This window comes from Aptenodytes patagonicus, chromosome 26 (genome assembly GCF_965638725.1).
Source record: "Aptenodytes patagonicus chromosome 26, bAptPat1.pri.cur, whole genome shotgun sequence".
Taxonomy (NCBI): domain Eukaryota; kingdom Metazoa; phylum Chordata; class Aves; order Sphenisciformes; family Spheniscidae; genus Aptenodytes; species Aptenodytes patagonicus.
Window position 1 is genome coordinate 234,182 of NC_134974.1, and position 23,979 is coordinate 258,160.

The 23,979-nt window shown below is 44.1% G+C and overlaps 2 protein-coding genes and 1 non-coding gene across 5 annotated transcripts; all 3 read left to right on the top strand.

The window, feature by feature from the left end:
* Positions 1-1,659: 1,659 nt before the first annotated feature.
* On the top strand, positions 1,660-16,126 carry KHDC4 (KH domain containing 4, pre-mRNA splicing factor). 3 transcript variants are annotated; one of them, XM_076359887.1, is made up of 14 exons: positions 1,660-1,758; positions 1,904-2,141; positions 4,460-4,588; positions 4,948-5,027; positions 5,667-5,719; positions 6,596-6,759; positions 7,135-7,346; positions 7,744-7,804; positions 8,669-8,726; positions 8,937-9,190; positions 9,707-9,862; positions 10,873-10,985; positions 13,655-13,746; positions 14,713-16,126. In XM_076359887.1, exons 1-14 carry the CDS (start codon positions 1,667-1,669, stop codon positions 14,910-14,912), a joined length of 1,902 nt encoding a protein of 633 aa, XP_076216002.1. In that variant the 5' UTR covers positions 1,660-1,666; the 3' UTR covers positions 14,913-16,126. The 3 variants fall into 3 exon arrangements, with proteins under 3 accessions (XP_076216002.1, XP_076216003.1, XP_076216004.1); XM_076359888.1 differs by having other exon boundaries at positions 4,466-4,588; XM_076359889.1 differs by lacking the exon at positions 14,713-16,126 and having other exon boundaries at positions 10,901-10,985; positions 13,655-13,730.
* Positions 6,905-7,033, top strand: LOC143171312 (small Cajal body-specific RNA 4). Its single transcript, XR_012997179.1, has one exon.
* A 255-nt stretch (positions 16,127-16,381) lies between the features above and the next one.
* On the top strand, positions 16,382-22,764 carry RIT1 (Ras like without CAAX 1). The gene is made up of 6 exons (XM_076359912.1): positions 16,382-16,419; positions 16,498-16,625; positions 17,182-17,238; positions 18,202-18,275; positions 18,749-18,940; positions 20,007-22,764. Exons 2-6 carry the CDS (start codon positions 16,532-16,534, stop codon positions 20,235-20,237), a joined length of 648 nt encoding a protein of 215 aa, XP_076216027.1. The 5' UTR covers positions 16,382-16,419; positions 16,498-16,531; the 3' UTR covers positions 20,238-22,764.
* The last annotated feature ends 1,215 nt before the right edge of the window (positions 22,765-23,979 follow it).

Below are 23,979 nucleotides of genomic sequence, written 5' to 3' on the forward strand. Positions count from 1 at the left end.
TGCCAGTTCCAGAAGTCTGACCCTGTCTGGTGACAGGGGGACGCTGGGGGCTCCGTGGAGCAGCCATCTGCAAAACATGTGTGGCAGGGCTCAGATGGTCACCAAGTTGCTGAGCCTCTAGTTCAGTCCCAGGAGAGAAGATCAGACTGGTGGATCCTGGAGAAAGATTGCAGGAACCCCAGTTGCAAGTGCAAAGAACAAAGCAATCGTTAATTAGTTAATGCAGATGAATGACCCCTCGGCAGGAGCCTGCCACAGCACTCAGTGCCACAACGGTCCCCTTCCCTTGTGACACCTGAGGAGTCATTACTGGGCCAGCATTCATCAGTCTCATCATGGGGTAGGGCCAGCTCCTGCTGCCGCTCTTGACATGGCAAGCCCCCAACTGACTTCTTCCCCGCTTTTTCCTTCAGGAAATAGGATAATAATTTGGAGGGGAACATGCCTTGTGAGAGGTTTCCCTCCTGGGGGAGCCCTTGAAATGCCATCCTCTTCCCAAGAAAACGTTTCCGTCCTGCTTTTTGAACAAGAAGGATTCACCGTGCCAAGGGCAAGCAAACGATGGCGTAGCTGCCAGGGACAGCAAGCAGGAAAATTTGAACATCAGACGCCACATACAGGATTTTCAGGCTGATCTGAATCTGATCTTTCAAAGAAAGTGCAATTCCATCCATGTTGTAGAGAGATAAAGTGGTATCCGTTTCATGGTTGCAATACTCGGTACTGAACTGGAGGGAGGAAAATGGGGCGCCCTTTAGGGCAGGAAATGAGTTTTACTCGGAAAGAGCGAGCCCAGAGACCCTCCAAGTGCCCCCCAATACCCTCCAAAAGCCTCTCAGTACAGCCCAGAAGGTCCAAAACAGATCTGCTCCTCATGACTCCTGGGGACTCTTTCTATGGAGGTGAAGCTGAAGAGAGAGAGGGAGAGAGCAGGCACCCACGCAGCCCCTCCAGCACCCCCTCTTCTCCACGCCACCTGGACACCCGGCCAGGGGCAGGCCCGGGGCGTCTTGGGGAACCTGGCACAGAGTTTAGGCGGGAGTTCAGCCGCCCTCGGGCTCAACATGGCGGCAGCTTCCCCTCCCCCGGCCGCGGCTTAGGGGGCGCCAGCACGGCGGGGGGCAACGCGCATGCGCCAGGGAGGGGGCCGCGCGGCGTGTGCCCGCGCCCGGGCGGCACTGCGCATGCGTCAGCCGCCCGGCGGCAGCACCGGCGTGTAAAGCGCCGACGGCGGCAGTATGGGACAGGCAGCGGTGCGCATGCGTCAGCGGCCCGGCGGCCGTACCGGCGGGCAGCCCGCTAGGGGCAACAGTGCGCACGCGTGAGGTCCCTGCCTGCAGCGCCCGGAGCGCGCGTGCTCCACTGCCGCCGCCGTCTCCCGTGACGTCATCGCCGGCAGCCCCGCGGTGCGGGCGCTCCCCGGCCCGTCCCGCCCCGCCCCGCTTTTGCCACGGTGCTGCGCGGTCGGTGGGCGGTTTCCCGCGGTTGGCCGCTGAGCGGGCCCTCCGCTAGGAGAGCGGGGGCAGGTACCGCGCCCCGTCCCGCGCCTCCTCGCCTGTCCGGTGTCGGTTCCCGGCTCCCCGCCCGAGGGGACGCCGCCCGCGGGCCGCGCCGTCTCCGTGGCAACGCCCGGAAGGGGCGTTTCGGGGCGGCCTCGAGGCCGGAAATGACGCTGCGGCTGGCGCGGAGGCGGTGGAGCCGGGCCGGAGCCATGTCAGCGGGTGGCGGAGGGCAGCGCGACGCTGGGACCGCTGGCGGGTGAGGCTGGGCCGCGGGCGCGGCGGGTCCTCGGGCGCCCCTGGAGAAGGGCCGAGGCGCGGCGGTTCCGAGGCGCGGCAGGTCCTGGAGCTCCCGCGAGGCAGCGGGCTGGGAGGCGGCCGGGACTGAGGCCTCTCTTTTCCAGGCGCCGCAGTAAGTGGGACCAGCCCGGCCCGTCCCCCGCCTTCCTTCTCCCCGGCACGGCGCCGCTGCCCGGGCGCCCCTTTCCCGGCGGCGGCGATGGCGGCTCCGCTGTGGCGGGCTCCGAGAGCTCCGCAGCCCCCTCGGGAGCGCTGGATGCGGCCGCGGCCGTGGCCGCGAAAATCAACGCGATGTTAATGGCCAAAGGGAAGCTGAAGCCGGCGCCCAGCACGGCGGACAAGGTGGGTGCCCGGAGGGGCGGCAGGAGCCGTGCCGTGCCGGTGGGACGGCCAGGCCCGGGGGTGGTGGGCGAGGGTGGGTGTCACGTCTGTTTTCTGGAGACCTGCGGCCGTTATTTTTCGGAACGGCTCTCGGTGAGACGGGAAATGATGGAGGTTTGCTTCGTAAAATAGGATGTAACAAAAAAACAATCGGAAAACCTTTTTAAAAATTTTTTCAGAATAACAGAAAACAGTGGTATAGCTGTAAAGTCAGTCCTGCCGCTCTTCTGTAAGGCTTAACCAAAGTGATCTGTAGGAAGGTGATAAACTTTTTTTCTGGAGTATTTTCTAAGCAGTACAGCTGATGTAAAAACTGCTGTATAAAACAGCCTTTTAAAAACATAAGGCCAAATTTTTTTCACGCTTAAGCAAGTTATCAGTAGGAGCTATATGTCCAAGTTCTAAAAAACTTGGGTCAGCGCCTGGTCAGCCCTGACCTGAGCCTCGGTAACCCTGAAGTGGTCAGGCAGTTGGACTAGATGATCGTTGCAGGTTCCTTCCAACTAAACTCTTCTATTCTAAAGCAAGTGTAACTTAAAGCCTGAACCTGTTTTCCAATTTCAGTAACAGGAACAGTCTTGGTGTTCTGCGTGGTACAAGCCTATGCTAGAGCCAAGTTTAGAAGGCTGTTTCAAGTTTCCTTCCAAACTTGTTCAAATATAAAGTTAACAGGAAGAGTATGTTTTCACAGTGTATTGTATCTTCTTTTTCACATGCGTAGTGTTGGTGGGACTGCCAGTTATGTTCTAAGGATTTGCCTTGTGAGGCAACATCAAAATGAGTATTCATTTTGTCATTGGATTTGTTCACAGACAGTATAAGAAAGAGTGGCAAATCTGCCCTGCCACGTATTCACTGTAGTTGTTCTCTGTAAGTTCTGTATCTGAAATGATCGTTACAGCCTTTTAATATGTGAGGTTTAGTAGTGAGTGTTTCTTTGATCATTGCTATTAGCAATCCAAGTGGTTTTACACATTGTTTGCTGCACAGCGATGTCTGCTTCTAAATACTTAACATCCACCTGAGGATGTGAGATTTTCAGCATTGAAGAACGCGTGGCTTCAGGTAGCCTCCGCAGTCACACCAGATGGAAGTAAAGTCTATTTGCTGACTGGCAGTTTGAGACACCTAAAAATTGGAAGATACTGCGACGCCTCATTCTTCCATCTATGTTTTCTCCATAAGCTCTGGTGGCATTCCGGCATCCTGTGACAAATTGTATTGCTGTGGGAACTACTTAACCAATTAATTTGCTACTGGGATTTTTTTTTTATTGCATATGTTGCTTTTGTTAGGAAATGTTCAGTGATGACGTTTTCAGAGTAGTTAACTATGATGGCACTTCAGATTGTGAGCGAATGGAAATTAAGGACCCTGCAGGTTAACGAATGTACTTTTTTTTTTTTTTAAAGTGTGGAAGGAATGGAAAAATAGAATGCATGTACAATGCATTAGACTTATGTCCCTCCATAGCTGCCTTCTGGCTCTCATGCAAGTGCCGTGCCTCATGTGATATTTATGAGAGCGGATGGATACCTTTGGATGTTACTGGAAGGTTCTCTTTTTATAGAGTCTTGTTTTATGTTTATGTCCCCAAAAGCATTTCAGAATTTTTAGAAGGATGTACTATCTAACTCTCTATACGTAGAAAAAGCTGTAAGGTCTTTGTTGTAACTCTTCTGCCATATCTTCTGAATCTGTTTGTGAATCCATGGCTTTTTCTTTCTTAGCACTTAGATACTGACACAAAATATTATGCCCTTCTTTTAAAAAAAGAGGGGGGGGAAGCACAGTCATAGTGTGGATTAGTTCAGATCTTGAACAGAAATTCTAAATTCTATGTCCATGTAAGGGGGGTTGAGAGAAGTATGTTGTTTGACTAATAATATGTTTTAATAGTCTCCCGGATTTCTGTCAGAGATGCCAATTCAAGTGTAAGATGCCTTGCTTTCTGTTTGAGCAACTTTACTGCTTAGTTCTACATCTGTTTCTCCATTTATAGAACAGAAACAGTAATTACTTACTATATTAAAATGTGCTGAAGATAAAACTAGTGTTTTTATTTGGGCTCAAGGTTGTGAAGAGGTTAACAGTGTGAAGACTGTTAAGTGGTAGATATAATGTGCTTTCTGCTAATATTTGTAAAGCTTTTGGGTTCAACAGCTGAAAGGGGAGAATGAAAAGGATGTTCACCTCTAGAGTACTAGGGTCAATTTGTTTGTAACATCATTTACCTCTGCTTTCCAACGGCTGGTCTTTTGCAACGGTTGTCTTTGAAGCTGCAGGCTCTGGGAAAAGGTCCGGCTACAAGTAAAAGCAAAGATGACCTTGTGGTGGCAGAGGTAGAAATCAATGATGTCCCCCTCACGTGCAGAAACCTGCTGACGAGAGGACAGACTCAGGATGAGGTATGTTCAGGATCTATGTCTGATTTGTTAGGCTTGGCAGCATGTTTGTACCTGTTTGTAAGGTTAAAAGAGCTTGCAATAAACTATGTACAGAGGTTGTTTCCTCTTTTTTACAAAACTTGTGTTTTCTAAGACACTTTGTTTAGTAGTTTATTGGTTTGTTCAATAATATGTCATATGATGAGGTAAGGTAGCATAGCCTAGTATCCTTTAGCGGGCATCATTCATTCTCTTACCACTTTATTAATAGACTTCTGGTCTTGTTATACAACAACATAGCTTAAACCACTTTGGGTTTTTTGTGTGTGCTTTGTTTATTATTGGTAAACTTGTCACTGGGTTTTTTAAATTGTTTGTAGATAAGTCGACTGAGTGGAGCAGCTGTCTCTACTCGAGGGAGATTCATGACTGCAGAAGAGAAAGCAAAAGTGGGACCCGGGTTTGTATTTCTTTTTGGGGGTTTCTGCTTTTTTTTCTCATTGGGTGGCTAAGTGGTGGGGGTTTTGTTTGTTTTGTTTTTCATGAGCAGTGTCACATTTGGGTGCCAGAGCAAATTGAATATTGAGTGTTTTGAATATGTTTACAATTATGACAGTACTGACTGCATAGCTGCTTTTCTGCCTGCTTAATATTGATAGGGTGAAATAAAAAAACCCCACAAACAACAAAAAAAACCACAAATGTGACAGATCAGACCTTCCGACTGAACACTATACTGGATCTCTTGTGCATTTTGCTGAGAATGGGGAACTTTCCAATTACAAAGACAGCTAATATTTCATAGACTTGGTGCTTTTAGTTAGTTAACCTTTCATGTAGACAAGCAAATCAAAGTTTTCAGTGGTATAACTTTAATAAGTCATCATAAATAACTTCTGAATCTCTTTAGTTTTCAGTGCAAAGCTTTTGCTTTTACTGAGCCCTGTGATATTCAATGAATATGTATTTACTTCCTTATTTGAGGAGTACTTTAAATCTTTATGGAAGACTTTGTGTCTAGATGACTAATATAATTAGATTGAATCCATTATTGTATGTTCTCTGTGGATTTAATGGAATATTTGACATTACTTTCCAGAGATCGTCCTTTGTATCTTCATGTCCAGGGTCAGACACGGGAATTGGTTGACAGTAAGTGTACAAAGCAGTCTGCTTTTTCTCTCACTATCTGTGTTAAAGGGGTTTTACTAAGGGGCTTTGTTATGACCGGTATGGATTTGTACTATAAATATCTCAGTGTCGATAACAGACCCCATTTAAATGTTGATGTTAAGGTATCTGCTCAAAACTACCTAAGGTGCTGTGTACTGCATCCTGTAAGTCACGAAACTAAAACTTTTGATAGACTACAAGGAAGGTGGGGGGAGTGGGTAGGGTTCCTAGGCAGGTACAGCTCTTATGTATAAGTTTATTCACTGATAACATGCTGAGATCCCGTAACAATAGGTGTGTGACAGGGAGACCTTCCCTTTAATATACAAGTATGAACATTTTTTGTGAAATATCTACATTTCCTGTCTTGCCTATGCCTGCTGGGAAAAAAGGAAAACTATAAACAGTTCAGGTGTTCGTTTGTTCTGTGTATCAGCTCATGGGCTTGCCCTCAGTTGTCTCTTGAAACTTGAAGCTGCCCATTTGTATCTACCTTGGTTTCCACAGCCAGTAAAGAATTTTTCACGTTAGTTTGCTCATTCATGCAGATTTACATTAACTCTGTATAGAATTTACATGTTTCTAGCATTTGCTAAAATGTGTGGGCTAGAACTGCCCACCTGCATATATCAGCCTAACCTTTATCAGGGTGGGAGTGGAGAAAGAACCCTGTTGCTTGTTGCCATCCTTTGTGATCCAATTGCAGAATGCTAATACTGGGCCCCACCACCAGATGCAATCTTTTTGCCTGCTGTCACAGAATATTGGAAAGTAACCTAGTCATTTCACAATTTGGTTAATCTGGGCAGTTGACAAGGGCTGAAATATAAATGAATTTCATATTCTGTCAACTAGGAGCTGTTAACCGCATTAAAGAGATAATTACTAATGGAGTAGTGAAAGCAGCCACAGGTTCTAGTCCGACGTTCAACGGAGCTACGGTTACTGTCTATCACCAGCCAGCCCCTATTACTCAGTTGTCTCCAGCAGTTGGCCAAAAACCTCCATTCCAGTCAGGGGTGAGTAATTAATTTGTGACTTTCATTGAATATCACTGATTACAAGATTTGCCTATTACAAAGTATACATATAATGTGCTATTTATTAAAAAAAAAAAAAACTAAAACAAAAAACCACCCCAAAAAACCCTTGCGTGTTGTGAAAACTGGAGGACTAATCAGACTGAGTCTGAAGAGTGAGACTCAGATGACAGTAGCCTCCTAAAAGAAAAGGGATGGAGAGAGCAGTCCTACTTACAGAAAAGCAAAGGGCTGACTGTGCCATCCGACACTTAACTGTTCTGTCTGTCATAGAAATAAGATTTCTGGCCTCCAGAGAAATGAACATCCTAATTCTTAGAGTGAAATAATAACCTTTTACTGTTACATTTACAGATGCATTATGTTCAGGACAAGTTATTTGTTGGTCTGGAACATGCTGTACCTACATTTAATGTGAAGGAGAAGGTGGAAGGGCCTGGTTGCTCCTACTTGCAGCACATTCAAATTGAAACGGGTGCCAAAGTCTTTCTTCGTGGGAAAGGCTCGGGTTGCATAGAACCAGCATCGGGCAGAGAAGCTTTTGAACCCATGTACATCTACATCAGGTATGATCAGTGATCAGTCATGAATATAGCTTAATGTTTAATCAATTTGGGGAATTCTTAAATTGGGAACACAGTAAAGCTGCATTCTTTTTGGGCTTGGGTTTTGATGTTGAGCTTTAAGGGAAGAATACAAAATACACTGACGAATCAAGTCATTGTTCTGTGCTCGTTTCTTGCAGTATTTAGACTAACCTGAATTTTCATGTAGAAAATAAATATCCATCGCTTTTGTTCACAATTGTGCTAAATAGCTGCAGAGCTGCTAGAGTCCTGTTGAGGTGACTGATCACTCATTAAAGGGATAAGATCTGACAGCAGGTTGCTGATGAAAGAAGTAGCTCCCAAATTTGCCGGAAACATTTGTGCTTATGAGGTATTTTTTTGTATATGTTTTCAGTCACCCAAAGCCAGAAGGTTTGGCAGCTGCTAAAAAGCTGTGTGAGAATCTATTGCAAACCGTGAGTAGCTCTTACAAATAGGAGATTTCAGAGCCTGTTGTAGCTTTAGCGTGTGTCTGGCTAATGACTTTTTATGCTCTCAGCAAAACTGTCCATGTGTTCTGACTTGCTAATAGGTTTTTCCTTCTAAGTACTGCTGTCTCATTTTTGTACAGTGAATAAACATTTCTCAGGATGGAGCTGTAGTAGTGGAATTTTAGGGAAAAAAATGCAAATGCTTCCTGAGCAGAACGGGGGACGGAAATTGTCTGGCTGTATGCAAACATAAAGGAATCCTGCTTTTTTCTGATTGCTGTAGCTTCCCTTGCTTCAGCTTTAAAAGTTGTCTGGAGCCACGCTGTCTGCTTTATATTTCCTAAAGTGATTGTTGTACCAAAAAAATTATAGAAAATCTCTCACGTATACACATAGAAAATTAATTTCTCAGCTTTTCTTATATGAATGCAAATAGAGTAAAATCCTGTGAGACAGTCTTCCTGTTAGTATTGATTGAGTATGGGCTACAAAGTCTCTTTTGAAAAATATATGGAAACAGTTAGACTCTTTGAGTATTTTTGTCTCTACTGAAGTAGTTAATTTGCCACTCTATTTCCTGTGAAAGATTATCATGTATTTTACACAAATCTGTCGCAGAGACCAGCAGGATTAGTGGGATGTTCAGCAGGGTTTTAGTGGTGTTTTTGGTGTGTGGGGGGGTTTGTTTTCAGTTTCTGTTTGGATTATTGCTGTTTTTGTGCATAATATGTTCTGTAATCAAAGTCCCCTTACAGTTTTATGGGGATGCATGCTAAGATACCTTTTGCCTGCAAAAGATTAATATAGTAAATAGATGTTTGTTGTCTAATCTTTTAAAATCTTTTGTAGGTTCATGCTGAATACTCCCGATTTGTGAATCAGATAACCACTGCAGTACCCTTAGCAGGTAAACGTTAGCAATAATGAAGTCTTTGGAGTTGCATTCTGCAGAGCTGTATTTACAGTTAGTTTTGTGGAATTTATTTACCCGTGGAAGTCTTTGTGTTAAGTCCTTCAGTTGAAAAGGAGTCCAGCTTCTTTTACATTTGGTAATTAAATTTACTATTTTTGTGACTCTGAATTGAAGATGACCCTTTTTTCCCCTTTCTCTCACCAGGCTTCACGCAGCCTGCCGCTATAAATAGTGTACCTTCCCAGCCATCGTATTACCCTTCCAATGGGTATCAGTCTGGTTATCCTGTTGTTCCCCCTCCTCAACAACCAGTTCAGCCACCATATGGTGTACCAGGCATAGTACCACCTGCAGTGCCGTTGGCACCTGGAGTCTTAACAACATTACCTACAGGAGTTCCGCCTGTGCCGACACAGTATCCCATATCTCAAGTACAGCCTCCAGCCAGCACTGGCCAGGTACAGCCACAGATTAATTACTTGCCCTACAGTTGTCACCTTACTAAGCTGTTTCTTTGCTAACAATAAAATATTTAAAGTAGTTCTAGATGGATAATTCTTCTTCAGGGCATTTTTTCGGTTATTGCTTTGCTGATGCTTCTGTCTAAGCAACTAAATTGTTGGTATGGCTGCTTCATACTGCGTTTTTCATATCATAGCCACCTGTTAACATAAAGGATATTTGCAGGGGGCGGTCACTTGTTTATGAAAAGTGTTATCACAAGCTGTGATACAGCTATGTAGGAACAATGAGTTTGAGTTACAGATAGTGATTACTTTGAGGTGGGAGCATTCTATAAATGAAATACTTGTTTTATCTTTAAGTTGTGAATTTCCTTTTAGTTTCTCTTAGGTTCTGCAAAGAGAAACTAGTTGTGTGTTCTGCTCCTATGTATGAAACTGTACATTGAATTAATACTTTACATGAGTATGATCAAATTTTCTTGTGTTTTGTTTTCAACTCCTGCATGCCAGAGTCCACTGAGTGGTCCTTTTCTTCCTGCTGCCCCAGTAAAAACAACCGTGCCGACTGGTACACAACCACAAGTCCAACCCCATCCCCAAGGTCAAAAGAGACGCTTCACTGAGGAACTACCGGATGAGAGAGAGTCAGGACTGCTGGGATATCAGGTGGAATAAAATCGGCAATTTTACTTCATTCACCAAAATGGAACTTGGCTGGAGAGGGATTGTTATTAGCACAGTTTATTTGACAACAGTCATGCAAGGCCTTTGGCAGATGGCAGCAATTGTTACAAAACATTGAGACCACGCTTTTGTTTCTTTGAGTGGATGCACTGTTCTTAAACTATGACTGACTTGATTCATTGGCAGCTTGTTTTCCATACCCTCAATCTTTCGTGAAGAATAGCAGTGCGTTCAGGTCAAAGAGATGACAAGAGCATGTTACTAGTTAGTTTAAAGGGAGATTATTTGGGGGTTTGTTTGGGTTTTTTGTGGGTCTTTTGAGTGGGCTTGTTTGGGGGGGTGGGAGGGAAATGTAATAACTTCCAGATTTTCCCATTTACCTTTCTTGCAGGTTGCACTTGAGAGGATTTCAAGAAGCCTAGTTTTAAGAGATTGATATTTTTTTTTTAGATAGCAAATGTTAAACAGTTTATTTTAATAAAAATAATTTTGAGTTCTTCTTCAGACTTGTATGTGAGACAAGGGAGTTTCTGCAAATGCTTCTGTGATGATACACCCCTGCTCACAGGCAGAAACCCTAAATAAAAGCTTTGCCTAGAGAAAATAAGGAACTGCCTATATGTTAGACCTAATACTAGCATCTTGAGCAGAGTCTACTATGGCATGAGGTGTATACAGTATTCAGAATTACCTGATTGAGGAGGTAATAAGTCAATCTGTGAACTAAGCAGCTATCTTTACTGTCCTGAACTACTGGAAAGGTGGAGTAGGTGGTGAGGTGTCTTCCATACTGGTGCTCAGGCGTGTTTCTTACTACGTTACCCTCAGTATTTTTAGGAGAAAGCATTTTGTTTAACAATGGTGATTAGTGGTTTCTTCTACTAGTTGGCAATATGCTCTGAAAAGTTGGGTCTCCTATCATTATCATTAAGGAGCTATAGCTTATGTTGTAGTTGTAGATTTGCTAATGCCGTGTGTTTTTCTGCTCATAGCATGGACCCATTCATATGACTAATTTAGGTACAGGCTTCTCCAGTCAGAGTGAAATCGATGGAGCCGGATCGAAGCCAGCAAGTTCCTCAGGAAAGGAGAGAGAGAGGGACAGGTGAGTGATGAAAGAATTATGTTCAGGTCTTTTCTGATTCTGATGGAAAGCTTATTTCAGAGATGATCTGTGTGTCATGTTCTTTTCTGTGACTTGGGGGTTGGAGGGGTTGTTTGTTTTGTTGTGGGTGGGGTTTTTTTGTTGTTATGTTGTGTTGGTTTTTTGTGGTTTGTCCTTTTTTTTTTTAAGGAGGAGGGATGCAAGGGTTACCTTTTCATGCTACATAATGAAAATAGCTTAATACTCCTCCCTAAGTCTGTATGCTCTTACTTTGTCTGGGTCTGGTATTTTGCCAACTTCTTGAGATAACAGGATATTTTTGTGAAATAGGTTAGTACTTGTACTTTAAATTATTCCAATTTTAAAACAAATCTGGAAAAGTTGTAAACTTGAAATTTTGCAGCCTGAAATTTCAGGGAAAGATTTACTTGATAGTCCCTTTTGTTTTCTAGTCATGAAATACATCAAGGGTATTGGTAAAGTTTTCAATGTTCTACATCTTGTAGGTAGTCCTAAATTCAGCCTAGCTATTTAGAATCATAGAATCATTGAGGTTGGAAAAGACCTCCAAGATCATCGAGTCCAAATGTCGACCCAACGCCACCATGCCCACTAAACCATGTCCCTAAGTGCCGCATCTACTCATCTTTTAAATACCTCCAGGGATGGGGACTCCACCACTTCCCTGGGCAGCCTGTTCCAATGTTTCACCACTCTTTCAGTAAAGAAATTTTTCCTCACATCCAATCTAAACCTCCCCTGGCACAACTTGAGGCCGTTTCCTCTCGTCCTATCGCTTGTTCCTTGGGAGAAGAGACCGACCCCACCTCGCTACAACCTCCTTTCAGGGAGTTGTAGAGAGCGATGAGGTCTCCCCTCAGCCTCCTTTTCTCCAGGCTAAGCAACCCCAGTTCCCTCAGCCGCTCCTCATCAGACTTGTTCTCCAGACCCCTCACCAGCCTCGTTGCCCTTCTCTGGACACGCTCCAGCACCTCGACGTCCTTCTTGTAGTGAGGGGCCCAAACCTGAACACAGTATTCGAGGTGCGGCCTCACCAGGGCCGAGTACAGGGGCACGATCACTTCCCTACTCCTGCTGGCCACACCATTTCTGATACAGGCCAGGATGCCATTGGCCTTCTTGGCCGCCTGGGCACACTGCCGGCTCATGTTCAGCCGGCTGTCGACCAACACCCCCAGGTCCTTTTCCGACAGGCAGCTTTCCAGCCACTCTTCCCCAAGCCTGTAGCGCTGCATGGGGTTGTTGTGGCTGATTTGAAGTCATCAGGCATCACTACTCTTCCTTAGGCACTCCAGCACAGAACTGTCAGGCTTGCATTTTATTTCATAGCATCATAGCATGGTTTGAGTTGGAAGGGACCTTTAAAGATCATCTAGTTCCACCCCCCTGCCGTGAGCAGGGACATCTTCTACGTTGCTCAAAGCCCCATCCAACCTGACCTTGAACACTTCCAGGGATGGGGCATCTACCACCTCTCTGGGCAACCTGTTCCGGTGTCTCATCACCATTCAGAAAAGAATTTCTTCCTTATTTCTAATCTAAAACTGCCCTTTTTTAGTTTAAAACTAACCCCTTGTCCTGTCACTACAGGCCTTGGTAAAAAGTCTCCATCTTTCTTATAAGCCCCCTTTAGGTATTGAAAGGCCATGATAAGGTCTCCCTGGAGCCTTCTCTTCTCCAGGCTGAACAACCCCAACTCTCTCAGCCTTTCTTCGTAGGAGAGGTGTTCCATCCCTCGGATCATTTTTGTGGCCCTCCTCTGGACCTGCTCCAACAGGTCTGTGTCTTGTGCTGGGGACCCCAGAGCTGGATGCAGTGCTCCAGGTGGGATCTCGAGAGCAGAGTAGAGGGGGAGAATCACTTCCCTCAACCTGCTGGCCACGCTTCCTTTTATGCAGCCCAGGACATGACTGGCTTTCTGGGCTGCAAGCGCATGTTGCCAGCTTGTGTCCAATTTTTCATCCACCAGTATCCCCAAGTCCTCGGCAGGGCTGCTCTCAATCCCTTCATCCCCCAGACAGTGTTGATACTGGGGATTGCTTTGACCCAAGTGCAGGACCTTGCACTTGGCCTTGCTGAACTTCATGAGGTTCGCGTAGGCCCGCTCCTCATGCCTGTCAAGGTCCCTCTGGGTGGCATCCCTTCCCTCTAGTGTATAGACTTGCACCACTCAGCTTGGTGTCATCTGCAAACTTGCTGAGGGTGCACTCGATCCCACTGTCTGTATCACTGATGAAGACACTAAATAGTATTGGTCCCAGTACGGACCCTTGAGGGACACCGCTTGTTACTGGTTTCCACTTGGACATTGAGCCATTGACTGTAACTCTTTGGACGCGGCCATCCAGCCAATTCCTTAGCCATCTAATAGTCCATCCATCAAATCTATTTCTCTCTGATTTAGAGGTAAGAATGTTGGGGGGGACCATATTGAAGGCCTTACAGAAGTCCAGGTAGGTGACATCAGTTGTTCTTCCCTTGTCCATTGATGCAATCACTCCATTGTAGAAGGCCACTAGATTAGTCAGGCGATTAAAAGTTAAACTCCTCAGGTCAAGGACTGAGTTATGAATGTGTTTGCTATTACCTTTTGACTCTTTGCTTGTTTTAAAAAAAGAAAAAATAAGGGCTTGCATTGGTTTAAATAGGCAGTTGATGCCTCCACCAGCTTTTCCTGTCACTGGGATGAAATCGGAATCTGAAGAAAGAAATGGCGCGGGGTCTTTACCAGGCAACCATGGTGAGTGCGATGAATAAAATACACTTGTAAGTCAAGTTTCCTTTCCCAAATGAGTTTGTGCTGGTCTTAACACTCTTTAAATCGGTGATTTTTTTGGCTGTTCTTTACACCACATTGTTTAAGTGAAAAGCAGGTCGTATTGCACTGCTCTAAAATCACTTACGTTCGCTGTGATTATACACACGTGATACTTCTCTTAAAACTTTAATATCTGTATGAATGAGGAGAGTGTAATTAAGTGAAGGACCAAAGACAGGTATTTTTGACCCATCAGTCAGCTGAGGCACAGAATCTCACGGGATTGTTTTGTAACACAGATATGTGGCTTTACATTGTGAACAGCTTATCTCTAGAGGCACTAAGGAGTATCAGTGGGAGTTATGGTTCAGGTGTGTATTTACAGACATGAGTTATGTCTACCTTGTCTGCAAACAACAGGAGTGCTGTCAAATTTCATCCTTTTGTAGGGCTTTCATACATCGAATATTTGCAACTTGGTAAAACATGTAATCATTTTAACTCTCCTGGTAGTTTAGTGCCTTTCAGGTCTGCAGGTACATCTGTTAGTCTGTTTAACCTTAGTTTTTCTGCAGTATTGGTCCCAGAGATTGCTCTTCTGTTAGCTTTCTTTTGAACAAAATTTCTACTTTTCTTTACATATTTATCTCTTTAACGGTGAAATTGCCATCACTTAGACCCATTTGCTAACTTTACCTTTTTTGTGTGTTTCTTTCTTCTTTCTCTGTTCTCTTACATGGTTCTGATGGATCACATGTGCTGTTGCTGGTGCTGTTTCGTGTGGCCTTCGACCTTGGATGACCATTGGCCTTGTGACCTCAAAATGGTGTCCAACTAACAATTTACAATTAACATCTTTTTTTATTAACTTGTTTTGGGGCATTTTATCTCTTTTTATTTTTTTTCCTTCTTGGGGGCTGGGGGGATTGTTTTGTTTTCCCCTCCTAGATCATCAGGCTAAGAAGATGAAAACTGCAGAAAAGGGCTTTGGATTAGTAGCATATGCTGGAGATTCATCCGATGAAGAGGAGGAACATGGTGGCCATAAAAACGCAAGTACTTTTTCACAGGGATGGAGTTTGGGATACCAGTACCCTTCCTCACAACAGCGAGCTAAACAACAGATGCCATTTTGGATGGCACCATAAAAGCTGCAGAAGAGTTTTCGTTCATCTTTTTTTTTTTTTCTTCCCCTCTAGCAATAATGCATGTATATTACAAAATGAACTTTGCAAATAGGCATTGTTTTTACATTTGCAGAAGCTAAAGGTTCAGTATTCCCCCTTGAAAAGGGCTCCATTATTTTTAAAATCCTTCTTTCTGCAGTGAATTTGTCAATTAAAAAAACATTTGAAATAGTATTCTGACAGGGCTAGTCCCTTATACAATGGGGGAAGTACTGTAAAGAGAAACTAGGGAAGCCTGTCGGTCCACGTTTCCAATTTTTCCAGGATAACTTAAAAATGGAAAGAGTCAGTCACGCTGACTTCATTCTACACCTGGTGTTTGTATTTTATTGACTGTTCCTGCTGTCAGCCTGTGTTAGCAGTCCCGTTGAGCTAATGGTGACCCCGGCTTCAACATTCGGACTTTCAACAAAGGAAAGGAATATACAGTAGTTCTGAAAGACTTGAGGATCGCATTTCCTAGAACTCGTAATTTGTTTTTACTTTAAGCATCTCCTGTAACTCAGCACTGTTTTTTCTTGAAAATGTGGTTTTACTAACCCCACAACTTCTTGTTCTAGCCAAATGTCGGGGCGGGGGGGGGGGATGCTCAGTTTTTTTGGATGGGTTCATCTTGCCGCTAATCCCGAGGTGGACTTGGCGCTGTAGCACTGGTACTTAATCTTCTCCAGTCACCCCTGTGCATTTCGTTCCCATTCAGCAGTTCGGACGGAACTCCTTCTCGTGAGGCTCGCCCCCATCTCCTAACTCATTCACTTACTTGATTCTACCCTTTCTGTTTCATGGTGGTTTAACAAAGAAAAGGCAGGCAGCAGCCGGGTCCGCGCCGCGCCGGGACCCCAGCGCAGGCCTTGCTCTTGCCTTGAAGCGCGGAAGTGGAACCTGGGAATGAGTTGTTGGATTGTTTACGGATGTGAACTGCAACACGGGCTTTCGTGGCGGGGTGGGCTGTTGCAGAAGGAACTCTTTTTGTATGGAGGTCAGCGGCGTGTGGGACTGCGAGGAAGTGCTGGTCAGCTTTCCAAATGGGAGGAATAGTTTGAAAAATGGGGACGTGTGTCGCTGCTGCACACTGAAAGACCTTGCTGGCTCACTTGTACAAACATTGTCTTTGCTATGTGTTGTAAATAATCAGAACCGTACTTTCATTATAAATAAATGTACAAATATTCTGCTTCTCGGTGCTTTTTTGGGTGAGGTTTGACCGCGGTGCAGCCGGGCCCTGCCGGGCACTTCTCCGCGAGCCCCAGGCGCGGGGCGCCGCGCGCCCAGCGGCTCGCGTTGGCGGGGTGGGAGCCCGCGACCCCGCCGCTGGCACCGCGCCTGCGCCGGGCCGCAGAGCCCCGCCCCTCCGCGCGGCGGGGGCGGGGCGCCGGGCGGTCGCTGGCGGGGGAGGAACAGCCGCCATTTTGGTGTCGCTGCCTCGGCTCGGAGCGGGGCCGGAGCGGCGGCGCGGAGGAACCTGACGGTGAGGATGAAGGGGGGTGGCGGCGGGGCAGGGCCGGGCGAGGGGCTGCCGGTGCTCACGCTCTTTTCTCCTCTTCAGCGGCGGCAGCGGCGGCTTCTTCGGCGCCGAGGAGATGGATTCTGGAGCCCGCCCGGGCGGCGGCGCTCCGGGGCAGTCCCGCGAGTACAAGCTAGTGATGCTGGGCGCCGGTGGCGTCGGCAAGAGCGGTGCGTACGGCTCGTCCGGACAGGACCGCGGGGCCGATCTGCCGTCGGAGGCGGAGCCGCGAGGGGCGGCCTTAAAGACCCTCTCTCCTGCCGCGGGCGGGGCCGCCGCTTTCCCCTCAGCTGCGCGGAGCGGCCCGGGGGACTCCGCAGGCAGCGCTGGTGGCAGGAGCGCCGGAGGGCTCTGCTCGGCAGCTGCGAGAAGACGTGTTTCTTGAACAAAACAGCCCAGTTTTGGGCGCTATTCCGCCCCCCCCCCCCCCCCCCCCGGTGTCTCGGGAGCGCGGTGTGTCATCGTCTTCCGCGTTTTGACTGTGTCCAGCTTTGTTTCTGAAACTCGTAGCGGAGTGCTTTGTGGAGGACAAGGGCGTAGTTCTCAGTGTTTCTGAGTTATTTAACCTGTTTCGTTTACCATGTTTCTTTCGAGTCTTGCACCGAGTACGGTTTTACGTTTTAGCTGTTAGTGAAATAATGTGCTCAAGCGTGTTGTGAACTGAATGCTGAAGCGGCAGATGTTTACCGAGCCTTGTGCAATCGTGTCTCTGATTTTTGTTTCCAGCCATGACCATGCAGTTCATCAGTCACCGGTTTCCAGAGGATCACGATCCCACAATTGGTAAAAAAAATCTCTTCTCTTTGCTGTTCGCTCCTTCTCTTAGCAGGTTAAGCTGTTGTGGGGTCCATTGCTTTAAAGTACTCAGTTTAAAGAAAGCTATGAGTTTGGCTGTAAATTGAGGGATCAAGTCCCTTAGATTACTCACTTAAAGGTATTAAGAATTCCGAGACTGCTGTGAGGACTGGGATACGTATCCTGAGTTTTAGGTCTTTAATGGGTTTTCTATCACGTATTTCAGGCCATGCACTATATATTTGTTTGTATGTTGGTAGACAAGGATGAAAAACTGTTGATAAGTGATTGTTAGTTGTCTATTCAAAAAAATCTACTCTCCATGCTGTAAATCAGCTCTCTGCTATTAATTTTTCAGGCCAAATTGTGCTCTGTCTTTTAGAAACTAGGAGATATGAAAGTGCTTAACAACTTACTATACTGTTGCATAACTTTTGCAGCACCTCTAAGAGAAACCTTAACCAACAGTTACACTGTCAAAGGAAAAGTGGGAAAAACAGCCAGCTGCTTGTTGAAAGCGACTGTTGCAGTGTGGGAGTGCTAACTTAGAGGGACAGAATATTTATTTTCTTACTTTTAAGAAAATGGCAGTTGGTGGTGGCCAATTCTTCTCTTGAATCACGGGTATTTTCTGGCTTTGAGAAAAATGTAATGCTCTTTAATCTGTGCTTTCCACCAAGGTGTCCAAAATTGAATTTATAGGATGTGGGCATGTCTGTTAGAAATAGCATGTACAATAGCATGATTTTAGCAAACGGTTGGGAGGATATTAAATCACAGCAGAACAATTAAAAATTTAATTTGTTGTTAAGCAAAGATCAGACTAATTTAGTATAGTAATATTACCAGATTAGGTTCTTCTAGTGTAACGTTCTCTTTGTGAATTGATGACGAATGAGTATTGCAATTATATTCCAATCTTGTGCTTTCCGATGTGCCGTGAATTCACAGAGGATGCTTATAAAATACGAATACGCATTGATGATGAACCTGCCAATCTGGATATCTTGGACACAGCAGGACAGGTAAGTGAGTAATAATAAGTGAATTGGGAGGATGTTAAGAAGTCTGTAATGGTCAGGTGTAGAGACAGAAATCCTGTAAAAGTATGCCTGTCTTTTCTTCCAAATGTTTTTTTGAGCTCTCTCAACTTCTAAGCATCACGTTGCTTATAGCATCTGTATCATACTATCTATATTTAGGCAGCTCAGATGGAACTCTGGTTTCATGCACTGCTTTCTCTGTTCATGATCAACAAGCAATATGTATTCGCTGATAAATGACATGTTGGTATGATTTCTATAGCGAGGGAAGCTTGGTGTTAATCCCAGACATAATAATAGCTTGTCCTGTATCTAACAGGATGAGAAGATAGATGACCAGCTTGTTTACAGAGTTCCTATGCAGCTGTTTTTGGAATGCATATTGTGTTTCCCATTCTGAGGAAATTAGAAAGTCATTGTATCTGTGCAATTGAAATGTAATTGTCTGTTTCTAGGCAGAGTTTACAGCCATGAGAGACCAGTACATGAGGGCTGGCGAGGGATTTATCATCTGTTATTCAATCACAGACCGGCGCAGTTTCCATGAAGTGCGTGAGTTCAAACAGCTAATCTATCGTGTTCGACGCACTGATGACACTCCCGTGGTCCTAGTGGGAAATAAATCTGATCTGACACAGCTACGGCAGGTAAATGGCACAAGAGAGGCCCACAACTACAAGCTATTTCTGTTGTAAAATGCAGTAATACAAGAGGTTATACTCCCTTTCTTAATTTTTTTGCATGTTTACTATATAGTAAGTTGTAACATTAGAGAAGTACTTGTTTAACCCAGAATGTGTTGAATAACCAAATGCGTATAGCAGTCACAAAAGTAAAGTCTTCAAGTTGATGCTTTGGGTTTCAGCTGCTCTTGGGCTTTTCCTTTTTTTTTTTTTTAATTCTTGAAAGGAGATACTGTTAATAGAGATTTAGCATTCCATAAACCACTTGCAGATACTAGTACAAATTGCAGATGCAAGTGTGCTAAGAATGGACGCATAATAATGGAGAACTTGGGTAAGAATGGGCAGAAAGCAAAATTACTTTCAGCTTAAGAAAACAGTAACTACCGTCTGTGGGAAAACAGTTTGAAGCAGAGCTTCACTCAAAGGAAACGTACTTTGGAAAACAAGTTCCAGAGGTGCTGTTTGTATACCTGGAATTAGATGAATTTTCAATGTGCGTTGTAGCAGGAAAATTATGGTAGCTATTGTAGAACATCCGTGCCGAGAGATGTAAAGTATAGGATGAGGAGTGGGTGTTGCTTTTCTGTGGCCTGGGGTTGTTTGTTTGTTTGTTTGTTTTTTCCCCAAAAGGTTTGGCTTGGCTCTGGGAAGTAGTTTGACAAATATAATAGATTTTGACCAGGAGAAGGAAATAGTCTTAGCTTACCAAACTGACAAATGCTTGTGTTAGGGCTGAGGACTGCTCACGTTAGGCAACTTCTAGATTAAGCTCCAAGAAAAGAATATTCTTTCAAGGACTTTGTTTCATGAATGTCCAGAGGGTCTCTTGCAGATGATTGCATTGCTAGAGAAGCGATGAGTGAAAGAGAAACAGGTTTGTAGAGAAAGATTTAGAGATCAGTGGAAATTAGCTGTTCTGGAACTGGGAGGGTGCATGCACAGTTATAGAGCAAGCAGAACAAGAAATGGTAAAGAAATAAACTTTCTGGTTTTGGCTTTCTTGGCAAGTGTGAACTCTTTTTTTCAGGTCTCCAAAGAAGAAGGCTCTGCTTTAGCACGAGAATTCAACTGCCCTTTTTTTGAAACTTCAGCTGCATACCGTTATTATATTGATGATGTATTTCATGCTCTTGTGCGAGAAATCCGCAGGAAAGAAAAAGAAGCAGTAATGGCAATGGAAAAAAAATCAAAACCTAAAAGCAGCGTGTGGAAAAGACTGAAGTCACCATTTAGAAGGAAGAAGGATTCAGTCACTTGAACAGGGAGAACGCCTCTGCAAAATAAAACAAAACCTGTGAATAGCCATTTGTAACCAAAGCGGTTTAGTGACAACATTTTGACAGCATGTTTTAAACCTGATGGGACTTTTATGAGGGAATGCGTAACTTTTACCAATTATTTTTGTTTAGAATGATATTCCCTTAATATTGGGTATTTAACTTAAGACACAGTAACAGTTGTACTTTTGTTTGTTGTCATTTTTTTACTGGATCCAGCAAATGTTGCTTGTATGTCGTTGGTTACAAATGCTGATAGGTTTATGTCCCTGCACTTTTGAATGTTTGTCTTCGGTCACTGCGTACTGGAAGCTGAATTGTGTAAAATATTGCTGAAGTTCTACCCAACCTAACTTAATTCATTTTTTTCCTAGTTTGCACAAGAAAATTTTGCTGCTCTCCGGAACAGTAACCCACATCACGAGAGGCAGCTTGTCGAGGTCGTGCTGAAAAATAGTTTACAAAGTGTATGTCATGACTAGCAGCCTTGGCTGTGTATAGATGTCATTGAACAGAGCTGTGCTAGAGTTCTTGTGTTCTCATTGAACAGATTTTTTCCAGCAAAAGTAATGTGGAATACTTGTACAAGTTTATCTAAATTATCAGTTAATCAGCGGTGTTGTAGGTGGGATTCTAAACAAGTCAGAAAAAGCAAATTATGGTTCCTATGGCAGCTATAACTTGGCAACAGTGCATGAATATGTAGCATTTTCCTACTGTATATAGCATTTGCTGTGTTGCCATAGCATGTGTAATGTAATGATGCTGTAGAGACCACAGCTTTGAATTTTCTGACTTGCGTGTTAAAAATCACAGCTGTAATGGTGCGCTGGCTTATTTATTTATGTCAGTTTTATGTTCTTGTCTTAAAGGAGCCAGTATCTTTGTTAAGTAGAAGTCTCTAACATAGTCATTTCAAGTTATTCTATGGTAACTACTTTGTAGAGAAAATGACTGATACTGAGGTATCTGGGCCCAGAATTAATATCCCTAATACTGGTAAGAGTCTTCCAATGCAGTCTTAAAAGTAGAATTGCCGGTGCAGTGGAAGGAAGCAATTAGCTGGACACAGTGACAGTCCTGACAGATACTCACATCCCTGACCTTGCATATGCGGGCGGTCCAGGCAGTGCAGGTTCAGGTTTTCTTGCACTCGTAAAGAATGATGTGGTTAAGAAAGTGCTTCTGAGGCAGACTCTCCATACGTAGAGATATTCTCTGCTTTCGAGCTGATTTACCTATACATCGGTTATAGAATTGAAATCCAGCAGAGAGATGGATGTCTGGTGTTCCTCTTGATTTTGTTTTTTAATAATAGAACAAATCATAGTTAGGTAACTCAGACATGGTTAAAACAAGTTTCTCAGAGAACTAAGTGCCTAGAATCTTTCAGTTTAAGAGTGAAAGAGCTTAGTAGACTAAGTGTAGTATAGCTTCTGTTATTCTATCATCTGTGTCGGTAACTATGTTAATCTTACTGAACAAAAACAGATCTGTAATGTCAGTCTTAGTGTGCTGCATGTGATAGTGCAGTCAAAACTGAAAATTTTTATGTAAAAGGATTAGTACAAGAAGCAAGGATAGCAAATATATAAACTTAAGCTTTTTTTCTTGCTAACTCCTCATTGCTTAAGATACGACTGGAAATTCTGTGCCTTTTGGTTTTAAGAGTATTATTTTTGTGTAAGATTTAAAAAAACTTATAACGAGAAATCTGGAGCGGGGGGTACATTTATTTTGTTTGTGGCTGAGCTAAACATTTAAATTGGTTTCTGTTTCTCACTCCTTCTAGTGCTCCAGCGTTACGCTATGCTGGTAATAATCCCACGTACATTGTTTGAAAAAGAGGCTGAGAATAATCCAGTCTGTTTAGAATTTAAGACCTCTTTTATGTTAACTGTGTGAGCAGTTGTGTGCCTCTTTTCAGTAGTTACTGATTTAGGACTGAAAGCCCTACTAATCATTCATTGTTGGATTAAATGCTGTCTAAAACTCAGATAAAAATCCTAGGAAAACCGTCTAGCAGAAAACTTGAGGAGAAGGAGGGGGCAACAGCTAAGAAGTTGCTCTAAAAGCAGTCGCTGATTCTGTCATCATAAAAATTATGTCAGACCAGCCTTCTGGAAATGCTGAACAGGGGCCTAATTGTGATGACAAGTTTTCCCCGTGTTTTTCCTTGATGCAGTAAGTTAACATAAAATACTGGTCGGCTTCCTACGTTCAGAGTTTTCGGATAATATGTGAAAGTAACCTGTCAGCAGTACTGAAAGCTGTGTGGGACTATTTTCACCTTTAAGTAACAGATGTCTGTGCCTTACGTGATTCCTTCAATGCAATTTAAGTGTTTACTAATGCCTTTTGTGAGCCTGTTGCTTATAAAATTATTACATCAGAACAGCAGCAAGCACTTTTTTTACACAGTGTTATTCAAAAAGAGTTTTATTTTTGTCATGTATAAATTTGTACACAGAATTATTGTTTTATTTGACACAATATATAATTTTTAATACAAACATTTGCATTTGATGTTTTAATCTGTGGTGTCTAGCACGATGGGTAGAAGGCCGTTCAGCCTGAGGGTGCTGAAGAAAGAAAGCTCGTGGTGTGTTTGTGAATTATTTTGGAAAATGCTTATCTTGCTTGAGAAAAAAGGAGTTGGTATGTTACGTGTAAGTGGGGGCAAAACTTAACTCTGTGATGCAAGTCTGGTGCTAAATCATTTAAATATGATCTGGACATTTTGCGACTGTATTACGTTACCTTTGTATGCTCTGCGTAAGGCGTGTTGACTTTCCGAGTTGTAGTTACGAGTGGGGCAATAGCAGCTGCATGAGGTGAGCGTCTAAATCTTTGCCCAGATACTGGAGTACTGGGGCACTGGCCGGAGTAATCCCTCTGCGTTTGCCACTGCCTGAGGTTCTCTGTGCATGGGTGGTTTGCATTTTATTATTTCCTACTAGTAGAAAGCGGCTGGGTTTAGCCTCCTCTGGGGCTTTGGTACAGTTGTTTTTTCTTTCCTTAAGGTGTTTATACTGTAGCCAGATTTGCCATACATCTCTCGCTTTATGACTAACGAAAGGCTACTGTCGTCACTTGTGTTGGGTTAGAGAGGATCTCGTCTAGCGGTAGAGGCGCAGAATGTTTCAGCTTCTCCTGCACACAGCATGAATGTCTCCTCGTGCGTTCACTAGGCGTTTGGAGGCAACTTCCCCAACTACCATCTCTTGTAACCATGTCTTGTAAGATTCGTCTCATTGTTTGCGGCAGTAACTCGGGTGTGCGTGTTTCTAGTCTGGAGGGACATGCTTAAATTTTAGTGGTTGTGTCAATAAGGTCCCCGATCGGGTTTACAACTATATCTGCTTTGCTGTCCAAACAGATGAGTCGGCAGATAAATCTTCCCCTGGTTGATAGCCTGATACATAGCTTGATAGCCTTCTGCTTTTGTGAGAAAGCCTCTTGGACTATAATTTTGGACTAAATGCAAGATTCCTAGAAGGTTAACTCTCTTACATGTTTTTGTTCGACACGACGTCCAGTTGACAGCTGTAAATCACATAAGTAGCATGCAGATGTCGTGGTTCTTCCATTATTATCCTTCACTTAACAGAAAGGATATCTTTGTCCGTCACCACTTAGCTAATGATTAGGAGTGAGTTTAAAGCACACTTCAGAAACTTCTTCCTATCCAAGAAAATTTGAAAGACTAGAAATTAATGAAAA

Excerpts from the sequence above, each read along its gene's own strand:
- RIT1 (XM_076359912.1), top strand. The coding sequence starts at position 16,532 with ATGGATTCTGGAGCCCGCCCGGGCGGCGGCGCTCCGGGGCAGTCCCGC. Across the intron at positions 18,276-18,748 it reads TCTTGGACACAGCAGGACAG|GCAGAGTTTACAGCCATGAG; the intron begins GTAAGTGAGTAA and ends GTCTGTTTCTAG. Across the intron at positions 18,941-20,006 it reads ATCTGACACAGCTACGGCAG|GTCTCCAAAGAAGAAGGCTC; the intron begins GTAAATGGCACA and ends TCTTTTTTTCAG.
- KHDC4 (XM_076359887.1), top strand. The coding sequence starts at position 1,667 with ATGACGCTGCGGCTGGCGCGGAGGCGGTGGAGCCGGGCCGGAGCCATG. Across the intron at positions 4,589-4,947 it reads GAGGACAGACTCAGGATGAG|ATAAGTCGACTGAGTGGAGC; the intron begins GTATGTTCAGGA and ends AATTGTTTGTAG. Across the intron at positions 7,805-8,668 it reads GTGAGAATCTATTGCAAACC|GTTCATGCTGAATACTCCCG; the intron begins GTGAGTAGCTCT and ends AATCTTTTGTAG.